General features: G+C 31.7%; 1 protein-coding gene across 3 annotated transcripts in view; it reads right to left on the reverse strand.

Moving 5' to 3' along the window:
* Positions 1-24764, reverse strand: part of LOC101892077 (protein ABHD18) — a 515891-nt gene that overhangs the window by 261324 nt on the left and 229803 nt on the right. For all 3 annotated transcript variants that reach the window (XM_059129066.1, XM_059129065.1, XM_059129067.1), the window contains exon 4: positions 23077-23215. In XM_059129066.1, the coding sequence (XP_058985049.1) occupies positions 23077-23215 (139 nt within the window). The remainder of the gene's footprint in view (positions 1-23076; positions 23216-24764) is intronic.

Here is a 24764-nt window from a genome sequence, read left to right on the forward strand (position 1 = left end):
AGTCAACTCAAATTGCAGATATAATTGCGAAGCAGGCAAGTGATCAAACTTTATCCGACCTGAAGAAAAAAAGTTTTCCTTGATTGTGGATGAAACTACGGACGTTTCAACAAAAAATGTCTCGTTCTTGTTGCGCGCTATTTTGATACTAATTTTGGAATTCGAGATAAGTTTTTGACTTTAATTGAAATCTCAAAAGCTGATGCAATATCAATTTATAATGTAATTAAGTAGTTTTTTGTGTCATTTTCAATTCCAATGCAAAATTTAATTGGATTAGCAACCGATGGTGCTAATGTCATGGCTGGAGAGGTCGGCGGATTAAAAGCTTTGTTATGTAACAAAAACGACATCTTTTATATAAAATGTACATGCCACTCTCTACATCTTTGTTCAAGCTACGCTTGCAAACAATTACCCAATTCTTTAGAAAGTCTTTGCCGAAATATTTACAGCTATTTTTCTCATAGTCCTAAACGTATTGAAGGGCTCAAGGAGTTCTAAGACTATTGCTCTGTAAAGCCACACAAAATATTAGGTGTGTGTCAAACGAGATGGCTATCTCTGGAGGGAGTAGTTTTAAGAATAATTGAACAATGGGACAGTCTATGACTATATTTTATTTACTGTTGTTATGAAGTACAGGGAGTAAAACCAGCTCGTATAGCGGAAGAAATGACAAGCAAAGTTAAATGCTATTTTTTGTTTTTGTGTTATATTCTTATTTAATAATTTAAATAAGGAATTTCAATCTGAAAGTTCCCGTTTGCCATATTTATATGCGACTAGCTGGCCCGGTCCGCGTTGCCGGCCCGCACTTTTAGGCTTTAATGCGTATTTTTTAAAGCCTAATAAATCACAGATCTGACTTATGCAAGCGGCACAATTTTGATTATAAGTAATGACTCCATTATAATGACTCCAATTTTGATTATAAGTAATGACTTGATTATAAGTAATGACTCCATGACTAAATAGAAATTAATTTTTGTGTTAAATACCTATATGATAAATAACATCTATAATAGCCCCATGTGAAAATTCAGCTCAATTTTTGATATTGTAAAAAGCTTAACATTTCTATTCAAATGAGCTATAATTTGGAATTTGTATTTCCAACGTTTAAAATCCCGTACAACGTGGTATTTAGTTTTGTCCACCTCATACTTGAAGGCAGAATGTTGTCAGAATAGCCAACAAATTACTTTTTTGCTCCGATTACCGTAAGATGGGCATTATTTTTTTTTTTGTCATTTAAATGGTTCGTTGGGGATCCAATAAACACACATTTTTCATTATAGCATAATTCAATGACGATTAAACAAATATTCGGTCCCGCGTTACTTTCTAATTTCCTATTTGTTCATGTTTCTGCCACAATTTCCGACTGAATGAGTCCCAGATTGACATTTCGGAGTTTGCTTCATATAGACGTACATCCCAAATCTATGTTCCCAACAAATATTCTCTTGGGGGTTACAAATTCAATAGAATACCAAATTTTCTTTTTTGATCACACATTGGTTGGGAAAGTGAACTTGGGGGTATACTAATGTGGAGACTATACTTAAGGTAGCCTCAAGACAAAGATTGGCCCTTTTCCGAAAACTAAAAAAAATTATGAGAAGAGGTTTTCTTCCCCCTTAAAAACAAAGATGTCAAAATGGAAGAAGTGGCCAATACCCCGAAAATACCTTAAATCATATGATGGTGATACCAAAACGTGTAAAAACGTTTTTTGTAAGGATGGTTTCTTCTTAAATTATCAACAGAAGCCAAAATTAGTACGAAAAATATGGTTAAAATGTAGAATATTCTTGAAATCGAGTTGTTCCGTTATCGGGGATTATGACCCATATTATGACCTTCCAAAGCGGTAAAAGGTATATTGAATATTTAGGAAGAATTTCTGGAAGGAATTCGCTCTACTATTTTGCGTCCTTTATAGTCGGTATTTCACTGATTGCAGTCCCAATGTATTATCATTTTGAGTTCTCATTGGACGAACTATTGTTATATGAAAGAAGCAGGTCCACTTTTTGAAATGAACCGCATAACGCTTTTTCGGTAATTTTCATCTTCCAGCTGAAGGTCCTCGAATTTTATACATGAAAGATCGCCATTTCGTATTGCGCAATCATTTCATTTTTAATATTATTCATTCAGAATTGAAAACAATAAGAAATGTACTCTTCAACATAAAAAAAGAAAGAATTGAAAAAACAAAAAGAATCTTCAACTGGTTCGCTGATTTTTTACGGCAAATTTTAAAAGGTCCTTACGAAGTTTGTCAGTAGAATGTACTATTATTTTGAAATTCGATTCCATTGAAAAATTGTCGATTTTTCCCGATTTTAGAATTTTCATATATTATTCTCTTCTGAAATTATATTATTCTTATTACCCAATAAATACATAAAATCTATAAATAACAGTTTTATCCGTTGTCACTTTCTACTACCAAAAAACAACTACATATCATATTAGAATTCCAAAAAAAAAAAAAAAAACACTACAAATGTACATTCGAAAATAATAAGTCAAAATATAAAATATGCAATATAAAACATTACTATTGTACATTTTAAAAGTTAAAATGAAAATTTCACATTCAAGCGATTTTTTTAGATTTTATTCTTTTCTGCCAAGAGGCAATTCCGAATCGTTAAAATCAGACCGACGGTCTTTATGTTATAAGCGTAGTAATTAACACAACTTTCTTTTACATATAGAGAGATAGACTTAAAAGTAGGCGCGTTCCTTAGCCCTTAAATAAATACTTAGGGTTGGATGGAAAGCCAACAGCATCTCGTGTAATAATTCTCAAACCGATATCTTCACTATTTTGACAAATATAAAGATTTTAGATAAATCGTAATAGTGGGCGTAAAAGGAGGCGTGCTCAATATTTTTTTCTTTAAAAACCTAACTCGGGGTATGACGAACGTTTGTACAAAAAATTATGCAAATCGGTCCAGCCGTTTTCAACTGATTCCGTTACCAACAAACAACAATTGATTTTTATATATAGAATTATTAAAACAAATTTTCTTTTAATACTAAGCAATTTTGTAAAAAGAGAACATATAAAGAATAATGTTGAAATTGATTACAAAAATAAGACAAATTTAATTGATATTTCAAAAATTTTCATTGGTTCAAAAGAAGAAATTTTTTTAAAAGCGAACTTAACTGAATCTGAAATATATGAACTTAAGTCTAACGTTTTAAATTTCTATGTTGAATTTTTGGATCAATTAAAACATCGATTTGATTTTAAGCGCGAAGACATTAAACTTTTAAATATAATAACGCCCTCAAGAGTAATTTCTTCGGAAAATTTAGATATATTGCCACTTATTTTAGAGTTTTCTAGCCTTGTTGAATGTGATCCAGATTTAATTGTGACAGAATGGATTTTATTGCGCCTTAGCGAGACTTCTCTTTCTCCTGATGTAGGTATAGACATGTTTTGGAAAAGGGTATCTGCTATTAATAATGGTTTGAATGAAAATTTAGTTAAATTTGTATTTAATTTACTTTGACTACCTCATAGTTCAGCCACTGCTGAACGAAAGTTTTCGTCTCTATCTCTCATAAAATCTAAATTAAGAAACAAACTTGAAATTAATACCATTAACAGTATCATGCTTTGTAAAGAGTTAATCACGAACAAAGATCCGCATACTGTATGGTCAGCTAAAAAATACTTAAAAACCCCGAATTAACTGTAGTGAACGAAAATATATTAAAAATGATATATTAAAAATGATCTCGAATATGATCTCCTAAATCTCTGTATATATAATATATTTTTTTTGTTGATATAGTTTTGTATATGCCTTTATTTTAGGAATTGAAATAATAGACTGAATTTATATTATTTTTTGTTTAATTAATAAAAGTTTTCTATAAATTAAATATTGTTGTTTTTTTCGTTACAATTTTGGTGGATTTGACCCAATTTGGTAGGATTTAAAATCGAATTTGGACGAAAAAAATTTTTCTTGTGGCAACACTGTTTGTATGTTAGAAAAAAACGTACTTGCAATGTGGGTGATTTTATTCTCGTTGAGAGTAATACCGAATTGGTGAGATGTAAAAGAGATCACTCGACAAAGCAGAAATGTGTGGGGAATATTGCAATAACCGAACACGAAATTATGCACACTACAGCGGCAGATTATTTTATAAACAGAAATATATTTTGCTTCATATAGACGTACATCCCAAATCTATGTTCCCAACAAATATTCTCTTGGGGGTTACAAATTCAATAGAATACCAAATTTTCTTTTTTGATCACACATTGGTTGGGAAAGTGAACTTGGGGGTATACTAATGTGGAGACTATACTTAAGGTAGCCTCAAGACAAAGATTGGCCCTTTTCCGAAAACTAAAAAAATTTATGAGAAGAGGTTTTCTTCCCCCTTAAAAACAAAGATGTCAAAATGGAAGAAGTGGCCAATACCCCGAAAATACCTTAAATCATATGATGGTGATACCAAAACGTGTAAAAACGTTTTTTGTAAGGATGGTTTCTTCTTAAATTATCAACAGAAGCCAAAATTAGTACGAAAAATATGGTTAAAATGTAGAATATTCTTGAAATCGAGTTGTTCCGTTATCGGGGATTATGACCCATATTATGACCTTCCAAAGCGGTAAAAGGTATATTGAATATTTAGGAAGAATTTCTGGAAGGAATTCGCTCTACTATTTTGCGTCCTTTATAGTCGGTATTTCACTGATTGCAGTCCCAATGTATTATCATTTTGAGTTCTCATTGGACGAACTATTGTTATATGAAAGAAGCAGGTCCACTTTTTGAAATGAACCGCATAACGCTTTTTCGGTAATTTTCATCTTCCAGCTGAAGGTCCTCGAATTTTATACATGAAAGATCGCCATTTCGTATTGCGCAATCATTTCATTTTTAATATTATTCATTCAGAATTGAAAACAATAAGAAATGTACTCTTCAACATAAAAAAGAAAGAATTGAAAAAACAAAAAGAATCTTCAACTGGTTCGCTGATTTTTTACGGCAAATTTTAAAAGGTCCTTACGAAGTTTGTCAGTAGAATGTACTATTATTTTGAAATTCGATTCCATTGAAAAATTGTCGATTTTTCCCGATTTTAGAATTTTCATATATTATTCTCTTCTGAAATTATATTATTCTTATTACCCAATAAATACATAAAATCTATAAATAACAGTTTTATCCGTTGTCACTTTCTACTACCAAAAAACAACTACATATCATATTAGAATTCCAAAAAAAAAAAAACACTACAAATGTACATTCGAAAATAATAAGTCAAAATATAAAATATGCAATATAAAACATTACTATTGTACATTTTAAAAGTTAAAATGAAAATTTCACATTCAAGCGATTTTTTTAGATTTTATTCTTTTCTGCCAAGAGGCAATTCCGAATCGTTAAAATCAGACCGACGGTCTTTATGTTATAAGCGTAGTAATTAACACAACTTTCTTTTACATATAGAGAGATAGACTTAAAAGTAGGCGCGTTCCTTAGCCCTTAAATAAATACTTAGGGTTGGATGGAAAGCCAACAGCATCTCGTGTAATAATTCTCAAACCGATATCTTCACTATTTTGACAAATATAAAGATTTTAGATAAATCGTAATAGTGGGCGTAAAAGGAGGCGTGCTCAATATTTTTTTCTTTAAAAACCTAACTCGGGGTATGACGAACGTTTGTACAAAAAATTATGCAAATCGGTCCAGCCGTTTTCAACTGATTCCGTTACCAACAAACAACAATTGATTTTTATATATAGAATTATTAAAACAAATTTTCTTTTAATACTAAGCAATTTTGTAAAAAGAGAACATATAAAGAATAATGTTGAAATTGATTACAAAAATAAGACAAATTTAATTGATATTTCAAAAATTTTCATTGGTTCAAAAGAAGAAATTTTTTTAAAAGCGAACTTAACTGAATCTGAAATATATGAACTTAAGTCTAACGTTTTAAATTTCTATGTTGAATTTTTGGATCAATTAAAACATCGATTTGATTTTAAGCGCGAAGACATTAAACTTTTAAATATAATAACGCCCTCAAGAGTAATTTCTTCGGAAAATTTAGATATATTGCCACTTATTTTAGAGTTTTCTAGCCTTGTTGAATGTGATCCAGATTTAATTGTGACAGAATGGATTTTATTGCGCCTTAGCGAGACTTCTCTTTCTCCTGATGTAGGTATAGACATGTTTTGGAAAAGGGTATCTGCTATTAATAATGGTTTGAATGAAAATTTAGTTAAATTTGTATTTAATTTACTTTGACTACCTCATAGTTCAGCCACTGCTGAACGAAAGTTTTCGTCTCTATCTCTCATAAAATCTAAATTAAGAAACAAACTTGAAATTAATACCATTAACAGTATCATGCTTTGTAAAGAGTTAATCACGAACAAAGATCCGCATACTGTATGGTCAGCTAAAAAATACTTAAAAACCCCGAATTAACTGTAGTGAACGAAAATATATTAAAAATGATATATTAAAAATGATCTCGAATATGATCTCCTAAATCTCTGTATATATAATATATTTTTTTTGTTGATATAGTTTTGTATATGCCTTTATTTTAGGAATTGAAATAATAGACTGAATTTATATTATTTTTTGTTTAATTAATAAAAGTTTTCTATAAATTAAATATTGTTGTTTTTTTCGTTACAATTTTGGTGGATTTGACCCAATTTGGTAGGATTTAAAATCGAATTTGGACGGAAAAAATTTTTCTTGTGGCAACACTGTTTGTATGTTAGAAAAAAACGTACTTGCAATGTGGGTGATTTTATTCTCGTTGAGAGTAATACCGAATTGGTGAGATGTAAAAGAGATCACTCGACAAAGCAGAAATGTGTGGGGAATATTGCAATAACCGAACACGAAATTATGCACACTACAGCGGCAGATTATTTTATAAACAGAAATATATTTTGCTTCATATAGACGTACATCCCAAATCTATGTTCCCAACAAATATTCTCTTGGGGGTTACAAATTCAATAGAATACCAAATTTTCTTTTTTGATCACACATTGGTTGGGAAAGTGAACTTGGGGGTATACTAATGTGGAGACTATACTTAAGGTAGCCTCAAGACAAAGATTGGCCCTTTTCCGAAAACTAAAAAAATTTATGAGAAGAGGTTTTCTTCCCCCTTAAAAACAAAGATGTCAAAATGGAAGAAGTGGCCAATACCCCGAAAATACCTTAAATCATATGATGGTGATACCAAAACGTGTAAAAACGTTTTTTGTAAGGATGGTTTCTTCTTAAATTATCAACAGAAGCCAAAATTAGTACGAAAAATATGGTTAAAATGTAGAATATTCTTGAAATCGAGTTGTTCCGTTATCGGGGATTATGACCCATATTATGACCTTCCAAAGCGGTAAAAGGTATATTGAATATTTAGGAAGAATTTCTGGAAGGAATTCGCTCTACTATTTTGCGTCCTTTATAGTCGGTATTTCACTGATTGCAGTCCCAATGTATTATCATTTTGAGTTCTCATTGGACGAACTATTGTTATATGAAAGAAGCAGGTCCACTTTTTGAAATGAACCGCATAACGCTTTTTCGGTAATTTTCATCTTCCAGCTGAAGGTCCTCGAATTTTATACATGAAAGATCGCCATTTCGTATTGCGCAATCATTTCATTTTTAATATTATTCATTCAGAATTGAAAACAATAAGAAATGTACTCTTCAACATAAAAAAAGAAAGAATTGAAAAAACAAAAAGAATCTCCAACTGGTTCGCTGATTTTTTACGGCAAATTTTAAAAGGTCCTTACGAAGTTTGTCAGTAGAATGTACTATTATTTTGAAATTCGATTCCATTGAAAAATTGTCGATTTTTCCCGATTTTAGAATTTTCATATATTATTCTCTTCTGAAATTATATTATTCTTATTACCCAATAAATACATAAAATCTATAAATAACAGTTTTATCCGTTGTCACTTTCTACTACCAAAAAACAACTACATATCATATTAGAATTCCAAAAAAAAAAAAAAAAAACACTACAAATGTACATTCGAAAATAATAAGTCAAAATATAAAATATGCAATATAAAACATTACTATTGTACATTTTAAAAGTTAAAATGAAAATTTCACATTCAAGCGATTTTTTTAGATTTTATTCTTTTCTGCCAAGAGGCAATTCCGAATCGTTAAAATCAGACCGACGGTCTTTATGTTATAAGCGTAGTAATTAACACAACTTTCTTTTACATATAGAGAGATAGACTTAAAAGTAGGCGCGTTCCTTAGCCCTTAAATAAATACTTAGGGTTGGATGGAAAGCCAACAGCATCTCGTGTAATAATTCTCAAACCGATATCTTCACTATTTTGACAAATATAAAGATTTTAGATAAATCGTAATAGTGGGCGTAAAAGGAGGCGTGCTCAATATTTTTTTCTTTAAAAACCTAACTCGGGGTATGACGAACGTTTGTACAAAAAATTATGCAAATCGGTCCAGCCGTTTTCAACTGATTCCGTTACCAACAAACAACAATTGATTTTTATATATAGAATTATTAAAACAAATTTTCTTTTAATACTAAGCAATTTTGTAAAAAGAGAACATATAAAGAATAATGTTGAAATTGATTACAAAAATAAGACAAATTTAATTGATATTTCAAAAATTTTCATTGGTTCAAAAGAAGAAATTTTTTTAAAAGCGAACTTAACTGAATCTGAAATATATGAACTTAAGTCTAACGTTTTAAATTTCTATGTTGAATTTTTGGATCAATTAAAACATCGATTTGATTTTAAGCGCGAAGACATTAAACTTTTAAATATAATAACGCCCTCAAGAGTAATTTCTTCGGAAAATTTAGATATATTGCCACTTATTTTAGAGTTTTCTAGCCTTGTTGAATGTGATCCAGATTTAATTGTGACAGAATGGATTTTATTGCGCCTTAGCGAGACTTCTCTTTCTCCTGATGTAGGTATAGACATGTTTTGGAAAAGGGTATCTGCTATTAATAATGGTTTGAATGAAAATTTAGTTAAATTTGTATTTAATTTACTTTGACTACCTCATAGTTCAGCCACTGCTGAACGAAAGTTTTCGTCTCTATCTCTCATAAAATCTAAATTAAGAAACAAACTTGAAATTAATACCATTAACAGTATCATGCTTTGTAAAGAGTTAATCACGAACAAAGATCCGCATACTGTATGGTCAGCTAAAAAATACTTAAAAACCCCGAATTAACTGTAGTGAACGAAAATATATTAAAAATGATATATTAAAAATGATCTCGAATATGATCTCCTAAATCTCTGTATATATAATATATTTTTTTTGTTGATATAGTTTTGTATATGCCTTTATTTTAGGAATTGAAATAATAGACTGAATTTATATTATTTTTTGTTTAATTAATAAAAGTTTTCTATAAATTAAATATTGTTGTTTTTTTCGTTACAATTTTGGTGGATTTGACCCAATTTGGTAGGATTTAAAATCGAATTTGGACGGAAAAAATTTTTCTTGTGGCAACACTGTTTGTATGTTAGAAAAAAACGTACTTGCAATGTGGGTGATTTTATTCTCGTTGAGAGTAATACCGAATTGGTGAGATGTAAAAGAGATCACTCGACAAAGCAGAAATATGTGGGGAATATTGCAATAACCGAACACGAAATTATGCACACTACAGCGGCAGATTATTTTATAAACAGAAATATATTTCTTTTTAATAAATTCGAATTATTAAACACAAATTAACCGGGAAATTCGATTATTTCGCAATAAAATGGAAAATAGTGTGAAAAAATCTCGATTTAAAGGAATCTTTAATAGATTTTTCAGCAAAATAAAATTGTTGTGGATTGTAATTGCAAAGGCGACCAGTACCGCGAAGCAAACAAAAACTAACACTTTTTCACTTGTTTTTCAAAAAATAAAGCACTCTAAGCTCACAAAACAAAATTCACTGAACTTACGTACCTTTTTTGATGATGATGATAAATAGGATGATGTTGATGCGGTGGTGCGATTAATGAGGGGGATGTATGTTTTGGTGTTGATTCCTTTGCAAAGAGATAACAAAAAAACAACAATTAATATCCAGGCAAACTTCTCAACTTGGCACAACCGGCACGATGCGACCAAATGTTTATATAGAGAAAATACAATGAGAAATAAAACAATTAGGATTAGTTTCTTTTCTTTGCAAAATTTGCTGGTAACAGTTGTAATTTTTACAATTTTGTAAATATTTGTTTCAAATATATAGTAACATATATTTGTGCTCCAATATTTCTTACGGTGTATTCATAGAAATATCCGACAGCACCTTCCTCATGCTCGAACAAAACTAAAATCAATTTTACAGAAAATTCAAAACAATTTATTTTTTACAATTGTGTTGGTGAACACACAGATATCCCAATGGATACTTTTTTCTTGACCCTGCTCTATATCAAGTCTAGGCAAAGAGTATTCCTTTGGATATCTGTGTGTTCATAAAATTCTAGCGTATGTCAGCCTGTGGTATTCGGTATTACTTTTTAGGGGATCAACTTAGATGGTTAGGATGTCAAGTCCGAAATTATTAAACAAAAATAACATGAAAATTATATAAAATTTCTGAAAATGTCAACTTACATATTTTTTATTTTAAAATGAATCATAATTGAAATAACTGTGCAAATATATCTCCGAGTTGTCTGATCAAAATATTAATTTTCAACAAAGAAGTTGTTTTGAAAACAGTAAATTTTAAATTGAAAATATAAAGATAACCAATTATTTCTCACTCTGTAAATAGAGGCAAAAAACACTTGCAATATTTTGTTATTTCAAAATACATACAATCACATAAAAATTTTGAGGCTCTCTGCCTAGCTCTGCTCTATGTCAATGCTGAGCAAGAAGGTGTTCTATCGCAAGCGGCCAATTTCTCTGTATTTGTTAAACAACCAATAATCAAAGTCTATGTATTATTCATTTAATTCTTTAAAAATTACCTTCAGTTAAAGTTTTAGAAAGTATTTGTGTTTAAAAAAGTTGAAATAAATTTTAAAATATAATGAAAAATATAATTTTAATTTTTCTATTTAACAAACTCTTTATATTATTTCGCTCAGCTCTACACATATGACATGTCAGTTCTATTAGTTTCGTCAAAGTCGAACTTCATTTGACAAAACATATTGATATAAAGAAATAATGGGTAAAACAAAATGAGCTTTTCTGTGTGGAACTACAAGTTCAAAGAGTTTTGGGATTGCACTCAATTATGCAATTCCCCGATAACTTTCAGTCACATTTCTACTTCCACATTAATGTAAAGGTACTATGAACCTAGGTGTCCAGAACAATAGAAAATAGCCTGAAGCTAAAGAGTCATTAAAAATATTAGTGAGTGGTTTAATTATTTTAACTTTATAAATAGCTTGCTTCTACTATTTCGTAATTTTCTAAGATAAGGAGTAGGACAAGCAGGTCATTGCTGAGGGCGATCATGTATTTCTAAATTTAGAAGTAGATTAGAATGATATTTTCTTTGGTGAAGATCCACACAGGGAAACGTTAACAAATGATGAAAAGGCTAGATAACGAATCTTATCTTTAATTGTACTTTAAATCAAAGTCACCAAAGCAAATAAATTCAAATTTTGCAGTTTGTAACTTTGATACTTGGTTTATAAACTCTGTATGTCCAAGGTAAATTTCTACAGCTGAATGCGCAGCAATTTAGAAGCATGTTAAAATAATAGCGTTACCTAAGTAATTTAACAGATACAAATTTTATATAATAATTGTGAGTAGGTACTCAAAAGCAATGGAGTTATCATTTTTTTGTAATCTGTCGGTTCAGTAAATTTGATATTGTTCAGACAAAATCTCAGTGTCACCAACATAACACCTCGAAATATACATTTTAGACCCTTAGTCTGTCCTTCTGTGGAAACCATTCTAGCTTCCGAACGAAATGAAGTAGATTGAATCAAATTTACTCAAATGTATTTTGGTGATTTAAGCGACATTATTCAACGGAATTGTTTCAAATTCGGTATTTGAAGTTCGTACATGTCCTCGTATAGCCCCCATATAACGGAACCTCCCTATATTCGGTATTTTGATGATTTTAGCGACATTATTCACCAGAATTCTTTCAAGTTTCGTATTTGAAGTCCGTAATGGATACAACAGCCTAAAACAGAAACTTGTCTGTACAGGTCTACGTCTTCTTATAGCCCCCATATAACGGCCCTCCCGATATTCGGTATTTTGATGATTTTAGCGACATTGTTTATCGGAATTGTTCCAAATTTAGTATTTGAAGTTCGCAATGGATACTACAGCCTATGATAAAAAATGGTCTGTGCAGGCCTACGTTTTGGTATGGCCCCCATATAATGGTACCTCCCGATATTCGGTAATCCGTGGGATGTATGTGTGTTCACCAACACAATTGTAAAAAATAAATTGTTTTGAATTTTCTGTCAAAAAAGTTTTGGTATAATATTTAGTTTTATTCGAGCAGTCGATGAGGATGTTGCCGCCGGATATTTTTATGAATACACCGTAAGAAATATTGGAGCACATAAACATATCTTTCTACATATTTGAAACAAATATTTCCGAAATTCTACAACATACAACAAAAATTTCAAAATTACAACAAAGAATGTTTTATTTTTTATTAAAAATAATAATAATATAAAATATAATAATAATGATATATTAAATTGTGTAAATATAACAGCACATTTTTTATTAAAATATAAATTTCTCTGATCAAAAATTTAAATTGTTATGAAACCCGATATAAAAAAAAATAATTATTTCTCACTGTGTAAAGAGAGGCGAAGAAAAATTTGCATATTTTTTCAAATCACATACAATTACAAAATAATTTTGAATTTCTCTGCCTAGCACTGATATATAGGATTTCTATGACTTACACTGGTTTCAGTAAAACATTCCATACAGTCGCACACGAATTATTATTACATATACTAGATACTATGGGATTTCCAACAGTATTTCTAACATGTTTTTTTATAAAAGCGGACGCAACAGGTATCATTCAGTCACATCATCTCTAAAACTATTGATGTACATTCTGGTGTTCCTCAAGGTAGTCATTTAGGTTCATTGCTTTTTGATCTTCCATCGGTAATTTCCCAACATACCCAAAATATAATACAGCTTGAAAATCTACATACATAAAAATCAATTGTTGTTCGTTGGTAATGGAATCAGTTGAGAACGACCGGATCGATTTGCATAATTTTTTTGTACAAAGGTCCGTCATACCCCGAGTTAGGTTTTTAAAGAAAAAAAAAAATATTGACCACGCCTACTTTTACGCCCACTATTTCAGTGTATCTAAAATCCTTATATTCGCCAAAATAATGAAGATATCGCTTTGAAATTATTACACGAGATACTATTGACTTTCCATCCAACCCTAAGTATTCATTTGGGGGCTGAGGAACTGACCACGCCTACTTTTTAACCTATATATATGATTCAATTGTTGTTCGTTGGTAATTGAATCATTTTAGAATGGTTGGACCGATTTAGATATTTTTTTAAATGTTTATCCTACCCCGATTTAGGTTTTTATGCAAAGAAAAAGTGACCACGCCAATTTTTTCGATTGAACTAAAATTCTAATATTTGCCAAAATAATGAATATATCTGTTCTATAGTAAGTATATGACGTACTCTTGACTCCCCCTATAACCCTAGGTATCTGTTTGGCGTCAGAGGAACTGGCCACACCGACTTTTTTAAATCTATATGTATAAAATTTAAAAAAGTATAGTAACACATCAGGTGAGTACTGCTGGGCCGATTTGACTCAAATTTTCGTTTGGTTATTTGTAATTATATTGGAAACGTTTTCATAAAAGAAAATTTTGATTTCACAATACTGACAATTTTAATTCTCAAATTACAGTTCATTTGGTAGAAATTATAACAAAAACATGCAAAAGGACGAATGTTTAGTGGTATTATTCTAACTAAACGAAACGTATATACTCTAACTTCCAAGCAATCTATTCCTATAAACGAGGAAAATGTATGTTTGTTTGTTTGCAAGTTATGGATTCGAAAACCGCTGCACATATTCTCCTGAAAATTTCCAAGTATACTACAACATTGCCTGAAAGTAACATAGGCTACATACATTTTTGAATTTCCACTTAAAACTGAAGATATAGCATCAGAATCGGAGGTACCTCCCAAAAATCTAGATTTTATATGCACATATCTATTGATCGATTACAGATACAGTCTCCAAATTTGGCTAACAGTAAAAAACTGCACAACAATTTAATTGAGGATACGATTGTTACGAAGAAGTATGTTGCTACCTTGAATTCTCTAATTGCAACTGAAATGCAACTCAACTTCAAAAGATTGCAGTTTCCTGCACTCTTGGCATATGCTATGAAATTAAAAAGGCCAAACCAAACCCTTCGTGTATACGGACTAAATTTGGCATGTTCCTTCTTTTCTCATGGTAGACCGAGTTCTTTGTTAGTTTAACCATTAAAGTATTGCAACAATTGCGTTTTTTTAAATTTTGAATTTGTTTTATTATTTTTTTTAAACAACAATATTTATATATAAAAATTTGAAGGCATATAAGAGCGAAAGGAGTAGCGAACCGCGCCGGGGTCAGCTAGTAATATTAAAAAATAATTCATAACAATTTTTCAACAATGCTTGAGCCACCCTTATGTTGCGCAAACTTTTCTCAAATCTGTCGTTTGTTGACAAATTTGTGTCGATATTTTGTCCAAATTGTCAGTTAAATATTTTTCTTTTTTTTCTGTAAAAAGCAAATCACGCGAATTCAGAACCCATTTCCGTACCAAGTTCTTAAGGTAATAATATATAATAAATCTGGGTATCTGTGGTATATATGGCCATAAATATTCATAAGCTTATTGTAATGTTGTACTCAAGCCATTTTGTATGTTGGGTTACTTTTCTAAAGTTTTAATGTTCGCAATGTTCGATGTTAATTTTGTTTATAAATTTACTCACACGAGCAAGCTCCATATTTACACACTTATATACACTCTCTTGTGAAATGGTGTGATGTTAGCGGAACATCTCCGACAAAAATTTATTGATCTTCCGACTTTAGTACGGAGACGTTTCATTCTAGGGCTATATTTTTAATAAGATTTTTACGTAGTTCGATTAACTCAATTTTAAATCCGTGAATAATTGAATTGTACATGATTTATATGAATAAATAAATAATATGCCCCCTCATGCACGTGAAGGTAAATTTTAATTTTTTTTGGGAGTGCTAAATTGTCATGTTTTTAACAGAGCTGTGTTAACAAGTTAACAGTATTGGAAAAATAAATAGTTTTAACAATTTGAACTAACTTTTTTTAATAAATAGCATAAACATATATACAATAGACGAACAATTTAATAATAATAAGATATCCCCACTTTCAACTTTTTGAAAATTTAAATTTTGAAATATCGATAATTTCAATATCGATCGTTATTGGTTTTGAAAATGGACTTTTTGTATGTGGGGGTACATTTCATTGTTTTCAAATAAGACTTGTCTCTATTTATTTGTAATGGATAATTGGTGCAGTTTGTTGCACCACTTATTGTATTGAACATTCATGGAAATCTGCTTAGTACTTATTATTGCAACACTGTTATGTCAATTTCCAACGAATTGGCGTCAAAGCTACCACCTTGCGTAAGTTTGTCTTGGTTATTCCGCCATACTATCGGTTGAGTGTTTGTCCCCATCACTGTCAACATTACACTTTCGTGTATAATTACTAAGGTATATTAGTTTATCAATTGATTGAATATGAATATCAATAAAGAATCTATTTATTTGATTGTATAAGAAACTAAAACGCTTGTGTTTTATTTCTATTTATTTCCTCTCCCCTTTATCGGAGCGCAATTTCGGTGCATTAACATTTGATCCTGTCGATCTGGATTCACCCTCTCGGACTAACATTTGGTCACTTCGATAAAGATCGCTTCTCTCGGCTAAATTTCCATACAGTCCCTTGAAATTGGCGTTTCTCTTGTTATGGCCTTTTATGTTCATGTGGAAGAAGAAATCCTCAGCATTAACATAATTTTCGTCACTATCATCAAAATATTAATTTGTTTTATTGTTGTGATATTAATTTTAAGATATGTATAGTACAATTTTATTGTTGTGAGCCCGCCAAAAATAAACAATAAAAAACATAATGAAATTTTAACGCATTTTTTGTCTATGAATGCTATCCTTACTTGTTTTGTCACGTTTGTGTTGTGATCTCATCTTCGTTTGAGATAAATAAATAAAATTTACCAATAAGTTGAGCACTCATTCCAAATTGCATTGTTCGGTGTTTATAATCATACATACATGTTTATGCTTTACTGTTTTCTCGTTGTTTGTTGCTCGATTACTTAATAAACATGTCGCAAAGTCCACTCCTAAGTTTCAATTCCAAATGTAGACTTTTGTTAAAATTTATATATTGTATTGAAAAATAAAAACCTGAAGATCCCGATATTATCGCATTATAGTCGTAAGAGGTTACAGATGCGGATGTCGATTCCGTTTATAACAAAGGTAAGGAAAAGTGTATAGCTTGCTTAGGTAGCTTAAAAAGAATAATGCCTGAGGTTAGTCGGTAAAGAAATGCATCTCGTAGCAGTTCGTTAACATCGTTATCGCAACATCCATGTAATATTCCTCCAGGAGCATAGTCTCACCATGTTGCTTTAATAAACTACTGGTCAATCTCCTGATCTCGTGTCTCGTTTCTCCCCATGGGCTGGAGATGTAGTTCTATAGGCATTTTACGCTGCACAGAATCATTCATTTCTTTTGGACACAGCTATGGTGAGAGTCGTTCATCAAGGCTGTTTTTATTCTGCTAGGGTGTTGATATATCCCGCATCTGGGATCAAAGCTTTCGCTCAGGTTCTCTGCTTGCTCAAAATACCATATTTGGTTGGATTGTAACAAGACCAATAACTTATCGAAAAACTCGCTCACTTGAAACTACGTAAGGCATTTCATCGTAGTAAATAATAAATAAATAGTAAACTTTTTTTTTGATATAAAAAGATCGTATTGTGAAGTGGCCACAAATGTATGCGTTTTTTTTTTTTTTTTTGGAGCAAATCAATAACTGAAGATGTCGTTTAACTTAAATCCGTAACTGCGGATATTGTAAAAATGGGCCATATCTGTGGGTTTTGTCTTGAACTTAAACACTTTGCACAAGTCCGAATCAATAATGTGGATTCTTGCTGACATTTTGCAAAATCTCATCGGTTCTTTATTTGAAACGTTAGATTGGTCCATGACATTTACTTTTTGAAGATAATTTCATTTAAATGTTGACCGCGGCTACGTCTTAGGTGGTCCATTCGGAAAGTCCAATTTTGGGCAACTTTTTCGAGCATTTCGGCCGGAATAGCCCGAATTTCTTCGGAAATGTTGTCTTCCAAAGCTGGAATAGTTGCTGGCTTATTTCTGTAGACTTTAGACTTGACGTAGCCCCACAAAAAATAGTCTAAAGGCGTCAAATCGCATGATGTTGGTGGCCAACTTACCGGTCCATTTCTTGAGATGAATTGTTCTCCGAAGTTCTCCCTCAAATTGGCCATAGAATCGCGAGCTGTGTGGCATGTAGCGCCATCTTGTTGAAACCACATGTCAACCAAGTTCAGTTCTTCCATTTTTGGCAACAAAAAGTTTGTTAGCATCGAACGATAGCGATCGCCATTCACCGTAACGTTGCGTCCAACAGCATCTTTGAAAAAATACGGTCCAATGATTCCACCAGCGTACAAACCACACCAAACAGTGCATTTTTCGGGATGCATGGGCAGTTCTTGAACGGCTTCTGGTTGCTCTTCACTCCAAATGCGGCAATTTTGCTTATTTACGTAGCCAGAAAGCCAGAAATGAGCCTCATCGCTGAACAAAATTTATCGATAAAAAAGCGGATTTTCTGCCAACTTTTCTAGGGCCCATTCACTGAAAATTCGACGTTGTGGCAGATCGTTCGGCTTCAGTTCTTGCACGAGCTGTATTTTATACGGTTTTACACCAAGATCTTTGCGTAAAATCTTCCATGTGGTCGAATAACACAAACCCAATTGCTGCGAACGGCGACGAATCGACATTTCACGGTCTTCAGCAACACTCTCAGAAACAGACGCAATATTCTCTTCTGTACGCACTGTACGCATTCGTGTGGTTGGTTTAATGTCCAATAAAGTAAACTGAGTGCGAAACTTGGTCACAATCGCATTAATTGTTTGCTCACTTGGTCGATTATGTAGACCATAAATCGGACATAAAGCGCGAAACACATTTCGAACCGAACACTGATTTTGGTAATAAAATTCAATGATTTGCAAGCGTTGCTCGTTAGTAAGTCTATTCATGATGAAATGTCAAAGCATACTGAGCATCTTTCTCTTTGACACCATGTCTGAAATCCCACGTGATCTGTCAAATACTAACGCATGAAAATCCTAACCTCAAAAAAATCACCCTTTATTAGTTGGCTTTATATTGTTTCACCATCCCAGGATGCTGAAAGGTAGCCGGCTAAGGTTTAAGTAAGAATTGTCTCCGTTTATTTGAAGTAGAATGATGGTGCAGTTTACTACTCCATTTATTGTATTAAGCATTCGTTGAAATCTGCTTAGAATTTATTATTGCCACATTAATATTACAATGCCAGATTTTAACGAATTGGCGCTAAAGCTACCATCTTACGTTATTCTGTATTGGTGATTCGGCCTTGCTATCGATTGAGTGTTTGTGTTGAACACTGTAAATATTACACGTTCGTGTGTAATTACTAAGGTAAATTTGGTTACCTATTGATTGAATATTTTATTTATTTAATCGGAGCGCAAGGTGGTACTACCTTATCCATAGGAATCATATCTTTCGCACAGTGGGTCTCACTGTTAAAATTTAAATTTTCAAAAAGTCTAACATTTTTGATATTAGAAATGAATTTTGAATTTGGACTTTTTGTATTTTGAGAGCCTCTGGATAGACCTTTCATTAAATGGTGTTACTCTATCCTATACTCTATTAAGTTTGTTTAACCGGTTGATGTATTTATTGTAACCGGTGTTCCTTCCACAATCCAGGTAATAGGGTGTACGCTCTCCTTGTGTTATGGGGAAGTGGCCCCTCGGTTGGCAGGGGCGACTAGACTAGAGTTTTCAAATTGTCTACTACCTCAACAAATAGGATAATGTCGTACCCCTCAAATCAAAATGTTTCGAAATACATAAAAATAAAAAACTTAACCTACAAAATATTAAATTATCGTAAGTCGAGAGAAAGTAGTTTGCACACTCTGACTCAAGAAGTCGACACAGGCTAAACGTAGCATGCAATAGCTTAATACGTTATGTCTAAATTTTAAAAAGAACACATCACATATCTCAATTTGCCAATACTACATATTGTCTAGATTTTGAGTGTTTAATATATATGAATGCTCTGCAGTTTCTGCACAAAATCATTGTTAACAAAACGCACATGTATCTACATCAAAGAATAGCATTTGCAAGATCCAATCGCGGTCGGAAGCGTATTCCTTTCAGGCGGAGAAGATTCGTATCTGAAATGCAATATTTTGCTGGTACTATACGTCTATGGAATACTCTACCATATGATTTACAGGACACTAGTAATGTAACTAAATTTAAGAAAATGCTTAAAAACGTTCTTTCCAACTACTTAAAAACGTTCTTTCCTGAATACTTTTCTTTATTTTAGTGATGAAAATATATTTCACATAACTGCCATTTCCTCTCTTCCCCAACTTATACAGCTGACTATATATTGTTTGTTCAATTTTTATATCAGCAATGTTTTATGTCAATTTTTCACTGAATACAAGAATGTAATCATGTGTTCATCATATGTTTTCAACTGTATTTATATGTCTGATTTCTAATTATTTATGCGAAGCTTTATTATAATTTAAAAGACATACCAGCTGAAACCGATGCGCTTCGCTAACCCTTTTGATTTGATATGTATTCAATATTTTATATCCGAATATTTGTTGGTTTTAAAAAAATAAGACAAATTCAAAAATTTAAAAACCGTAATTATTGTAATATTTTAATGCATAAACAAAGGAATAGCTCGGTCTACCAACGCGGGAAATGCCAGGAACGGCTGACCATGGGAAAAGTAGGAACATGCCTAATTTAGTCCGCTTACACGAAGGTGTTGTCCTTCGGGTTTATTAATTTCCTAGCAAATGCCAAGCGCGCAGGAAACTGCAATCTTTTGAAGTTGAGTGGCATTTCTGTTGCAATTAAAGAATTCGAAGTAGCAACACTTCCCCGAAATATCGTATCCTCCATTAAATTGTTGTGTAGTTTTTTACTGTTAGCCTAATACCACTGCAAATGTGTTGTGGGTCAATGTTTCTTAATAAAATCATATTCTCATCTGAGCCGATTTCAATATAGTTTGACAAAATTCCCTTTTACACCAAATTCCGTTACACCTTCCATATTTCATTGAAATTGGAGGTACATCAAATATGTGAAATCGGGCGAGAACATATATGGGAGCTATATCTAAATCTTAACTAATTTCTAATTAATTTGTCAAATTTATTAATGGAACCAACTTCCGCCACACATTCAGAATTTCATTGGAATCGGACATACATATCGTGTTTGGTGGAAACCTCAACCGATTTCAGTATAAGTTGGCAATTTTTTTTTCCAAATTCCGTTATTCATTCCAATTTGGAAAGTATATATGTAACCTATCAGTAGAGATATGCATATAAAATCTAAATTTTTGGGATATCTCCAGTTCCAAGTAGAATTTCAAAAATTTATATTGCCTATGTTACTTTAAAGCGATGTTGTCGTATACTTGGAAATTTTCTGGAAAATCTGTTCTGCTGTTTTCGAGTCCATAAATTGCAAAACAAACAAAGGAACATACACACATTTTCCTCTTTTATAGATATAGATTGTCTTGTTGTACAGTAATACCTAAATAAAGCAATAAATAAATATAAAAAAAAAAAAAATAGCACATTCAAAAATTTCCAATTCCATCTTACATAAATACAAGGAATATATAATTTTTAAAAATACTAAATTTTTGGTGTAGATCTATGTTTTGGTGCTATTTCGCTTTTTCAATGACCAAATTTACCAATTAGAAAATGGGACAGAGAATTTAAACCATTTTGGAGTTTTGCTCCTCAAATATCAAAATATCCACTTCGAGTTTTTTACTCCCCCATACAAAATCGGTTGGGAACTTGAACTTGGGCGGGACCCTTATATAGGGGCTATCCAAAGAAGGTCCTTAAAAATAGTTTTGCCTGATAAGTCAACACTCTTTTGGGAGTTCGATCTACGAATCAATTTGAATATTCCCAAATCCTAGATAGGTTGTTGCACAGTGAAATGTTAAGAAGCGATTCAGCGTATTCGAAAAAGATTCTAAGTTCGTCGAAAACAAAAAAGTTTTTTTGTAAAACAAAATTTATGATAGGTATGATTTGTTATAATTCCGTTTGAAGAAGTTTTAACCATATTTTGAAAAAGGATGCAGAAACACCGTTTTGGTATATCGCTTGAGATCTAAAATTTTCGATCAAAATAATCGTCGAAGACACTTTTTAAAATGGTTGAATTGTCACTTTTTCCCCGAGTCTTTATAGTGTGGACTTAACACTATATATTCATAAAATGTAAAAATTGTAAGAAATCCTGATCCGAATATTTCAAAAACTTTGGAATATGGGAATTTGCGTAGTCTTTGTAGGCTACTTTGCAATGTAAACTTACAAAACACCCTACTGAGGTTTTCTCTAATTATTCTTTGTGTTGCATAGTACAAACAAAATTTGCTGTTGTCATTTCTTGAGTTTCTTTGCTTATATGTTTAATTTTTATTCGTTATATAAATTATTGAGCAATAGAAATTATAGATCAATAAAATATAAACCAACAAGAAAATATGTGAAATACTTCTCCAATAACTTGCCATAGCATCATAATCATTTCAACTAATACAAATATAGTTAAAACAAGGACCCACATATTGCTTGTCATAAGTAATTACCATATTCAAATTCGAAACTTAAAATAAACGAATGTGAATAATGTAGTAAAATCTTCAAAATATCGTATATAGAGAGGTAACGTTATAGACAATATTCTGTCATAGACTTTAGTTAGTATCCATTACGAACTTCAAATACGGCATCTTAAACAATTTCGGTGGGTATTGTGCCTAAACTCGTCAAAATATCGAATATGGGGCCTATACGAAGACCTGGACCTGCATAGACAATTTTCCATCACAGACTGTAGTTCCCATTACGCACTCTAAATAAGTAATTTGAAACAATTCCGGTGAATAATGACGCTAAAATCATCAAAATACCGAATATTGGGAGGTACCGTTACATGGGGGCTATCCGAAGACGTGGACGTGCACAGACAATTTTCTGTCATAGGCTGTAGTATCCTTTTCGAACTCCAAATACCGAATTTAAAACAATTCCGGTGAATAATGTCGCTTAAATCACCAAAATACCGAAAATAGGGAGGTACCATTATATGGAGGCTATACCAAAACGTAGACCTACATAGCCCATTTTCAATACCAGTCCTGAATACATAATATACGTTTGAGTAAAATTTTTTCAACCTACTTCATTTCGTTCGGAACAGACAGACGGAGGGACATCGCTAAATCCACATAGATGTATATACTTTGTGGTGTCTAAAATGTATATTTCGAGGCGTTAAAAACGGAATGACAAACATTATATACCCTCTTTACTATGATGGAGGGTGAATGTCGTATGAATATGAAATCACTTGAACACGTAATTCAAGCGATTGGCTTATTTTCTTATATAAAAGTTCGATGTTATCTGAAGTGACATTTTTTTATATTTTTATATCAATACGTCATAGATATACTCACATGACCACCCATAGACAAGCCTGTAATACCAAGTGGGCCGAATCCATTTCTTTCGCACCAGTGTAGTAACACCAGACATTCTAGAACCAAGCAGCCACCCATAACAAATATGTCTGAAACATTGTGCAGGTTTGACCGTCTGCAAAAAATAAATTAATTTAAATAATTTATTAAATCTATTTAAATGGACAATAAGTGTTGATATTGAGTGAGTCTACGTACTCGATATTTTAAAATAATATGTACGAAATTTTACTTTAAGACATTTTATAGAATCATATTTCAATTTCTCCATAACATTGAAAGGTTTTTTGCATTCTTGATGCCATTATAAATTTCAAATTTAAGGGACCCACAATTGAAAAAGTTTATGACTCTGTTAAGGGCTCCTAAAATATGGGGTCGTCCTGTCCAAAGGAAACATTCTGCAAGAGTTATAACTGCAAACCTTTTAAGATTTTGATTTTCCGTCTCCCAGAAAGTTATAGTTTTTGTTATGCAGATCCAATATTGAGAACACAAAAAAATAAGACTTTTCCATCAAAGCCAACGACAGTATACCTAAGATATCAATAAGCAACTTTCAAGAACACAAAATATTTCTACGAGTGTTTCTCAAAGTTTATATAAATAGTACCCGTTAATAAAATTTATAAAAAATTTATATACTCCAATGAACAAAAAAAAAAAAAAAAAAAAACGTTGGGAAATAAATAATATACACAAACTGCAAAATCAAATTTAAGTTGTAAATTGAGTATTTAATTCTGACCATTGAGATCCACTCCAATTAAAATTAAATATATTACAGATAGTTGTTTTTTTATGTCCACAATTTTGTATGACAATTTTGGAGTTAAATGTGACTAGGATTATAAAAATACATTCGGTAGTGTTATATGGGTGGGTAGTGTTATATGGGACTATACCAAAAAATGGACCTATACAAACAATGTTTCGCCACACGAGCTAGAACCTGTTATGACCTGCAAATACTAATTTTAGACTAATCCGTAAAAAATGTGAGAAAAATCATCAAAATACCGAATATCGGGAGGTACCGTTTTATGGGGCTATACTAAAACATGGACCTATACATAAAATGTTTCGCCACACGAGCTAGAGCCTATTATGACCTACAAGTACCAATTTTTAGCCAAATATGTCGAAAAATGCGTTAAAAATAATTAAAATGCCGAATATAGGGAGGCACCGTTATATGGGGGCTATACAAAATCGTGAACTGTTATATCTCATTTTCAATACCATCGTTAAATCGACTTAGAATTTTATGCTGATTATGAATACATGTATATACGATGAATATTTATAGATGTTACAAACGGAATGACAAAATTCCTAGGTGGAGGGTCTAATAATATACCCTCTTTTCCAAGGTGGAGGGTATAAAAAAAAGTGTTCTTAAAATATCTAAAAATTTCACATGAGATGTGTGATTCAAGTGGTAAGACACTCACACAACCATTTGGAAGGAAATAGAAAAAATTTCAAAACAATTCCATTGAAAAATAACGCCTAAATGAAAAACCTTATATGGATGCTATACGAACCCGTGTATCTGCATAAGTACATGGTAGTGCACATTACGAACTTTAAATTTAAACGAAATTTGAAACAATTTCGGTGGATAATGTCTCTAAAATCCTCAAATACCTAATATCGTAGCA

The sequence above is a fragment of the Musca domestica genome, unplaced genomic scaffold (genome assembly GCF_030504385.1).
Source record: "Musca domestica strain aabys unplaced genomic scaffold, Musca_domestica.polishedcontigs.V.1.1 6, whole genome shotgun sequence".
Taxonomy (NCBI): domain Eukaryota; kingdom Metazoa; phylum Arthropoda; class Insecta; order Diptera; family Muscidae; genus Musca; species Musca domestica.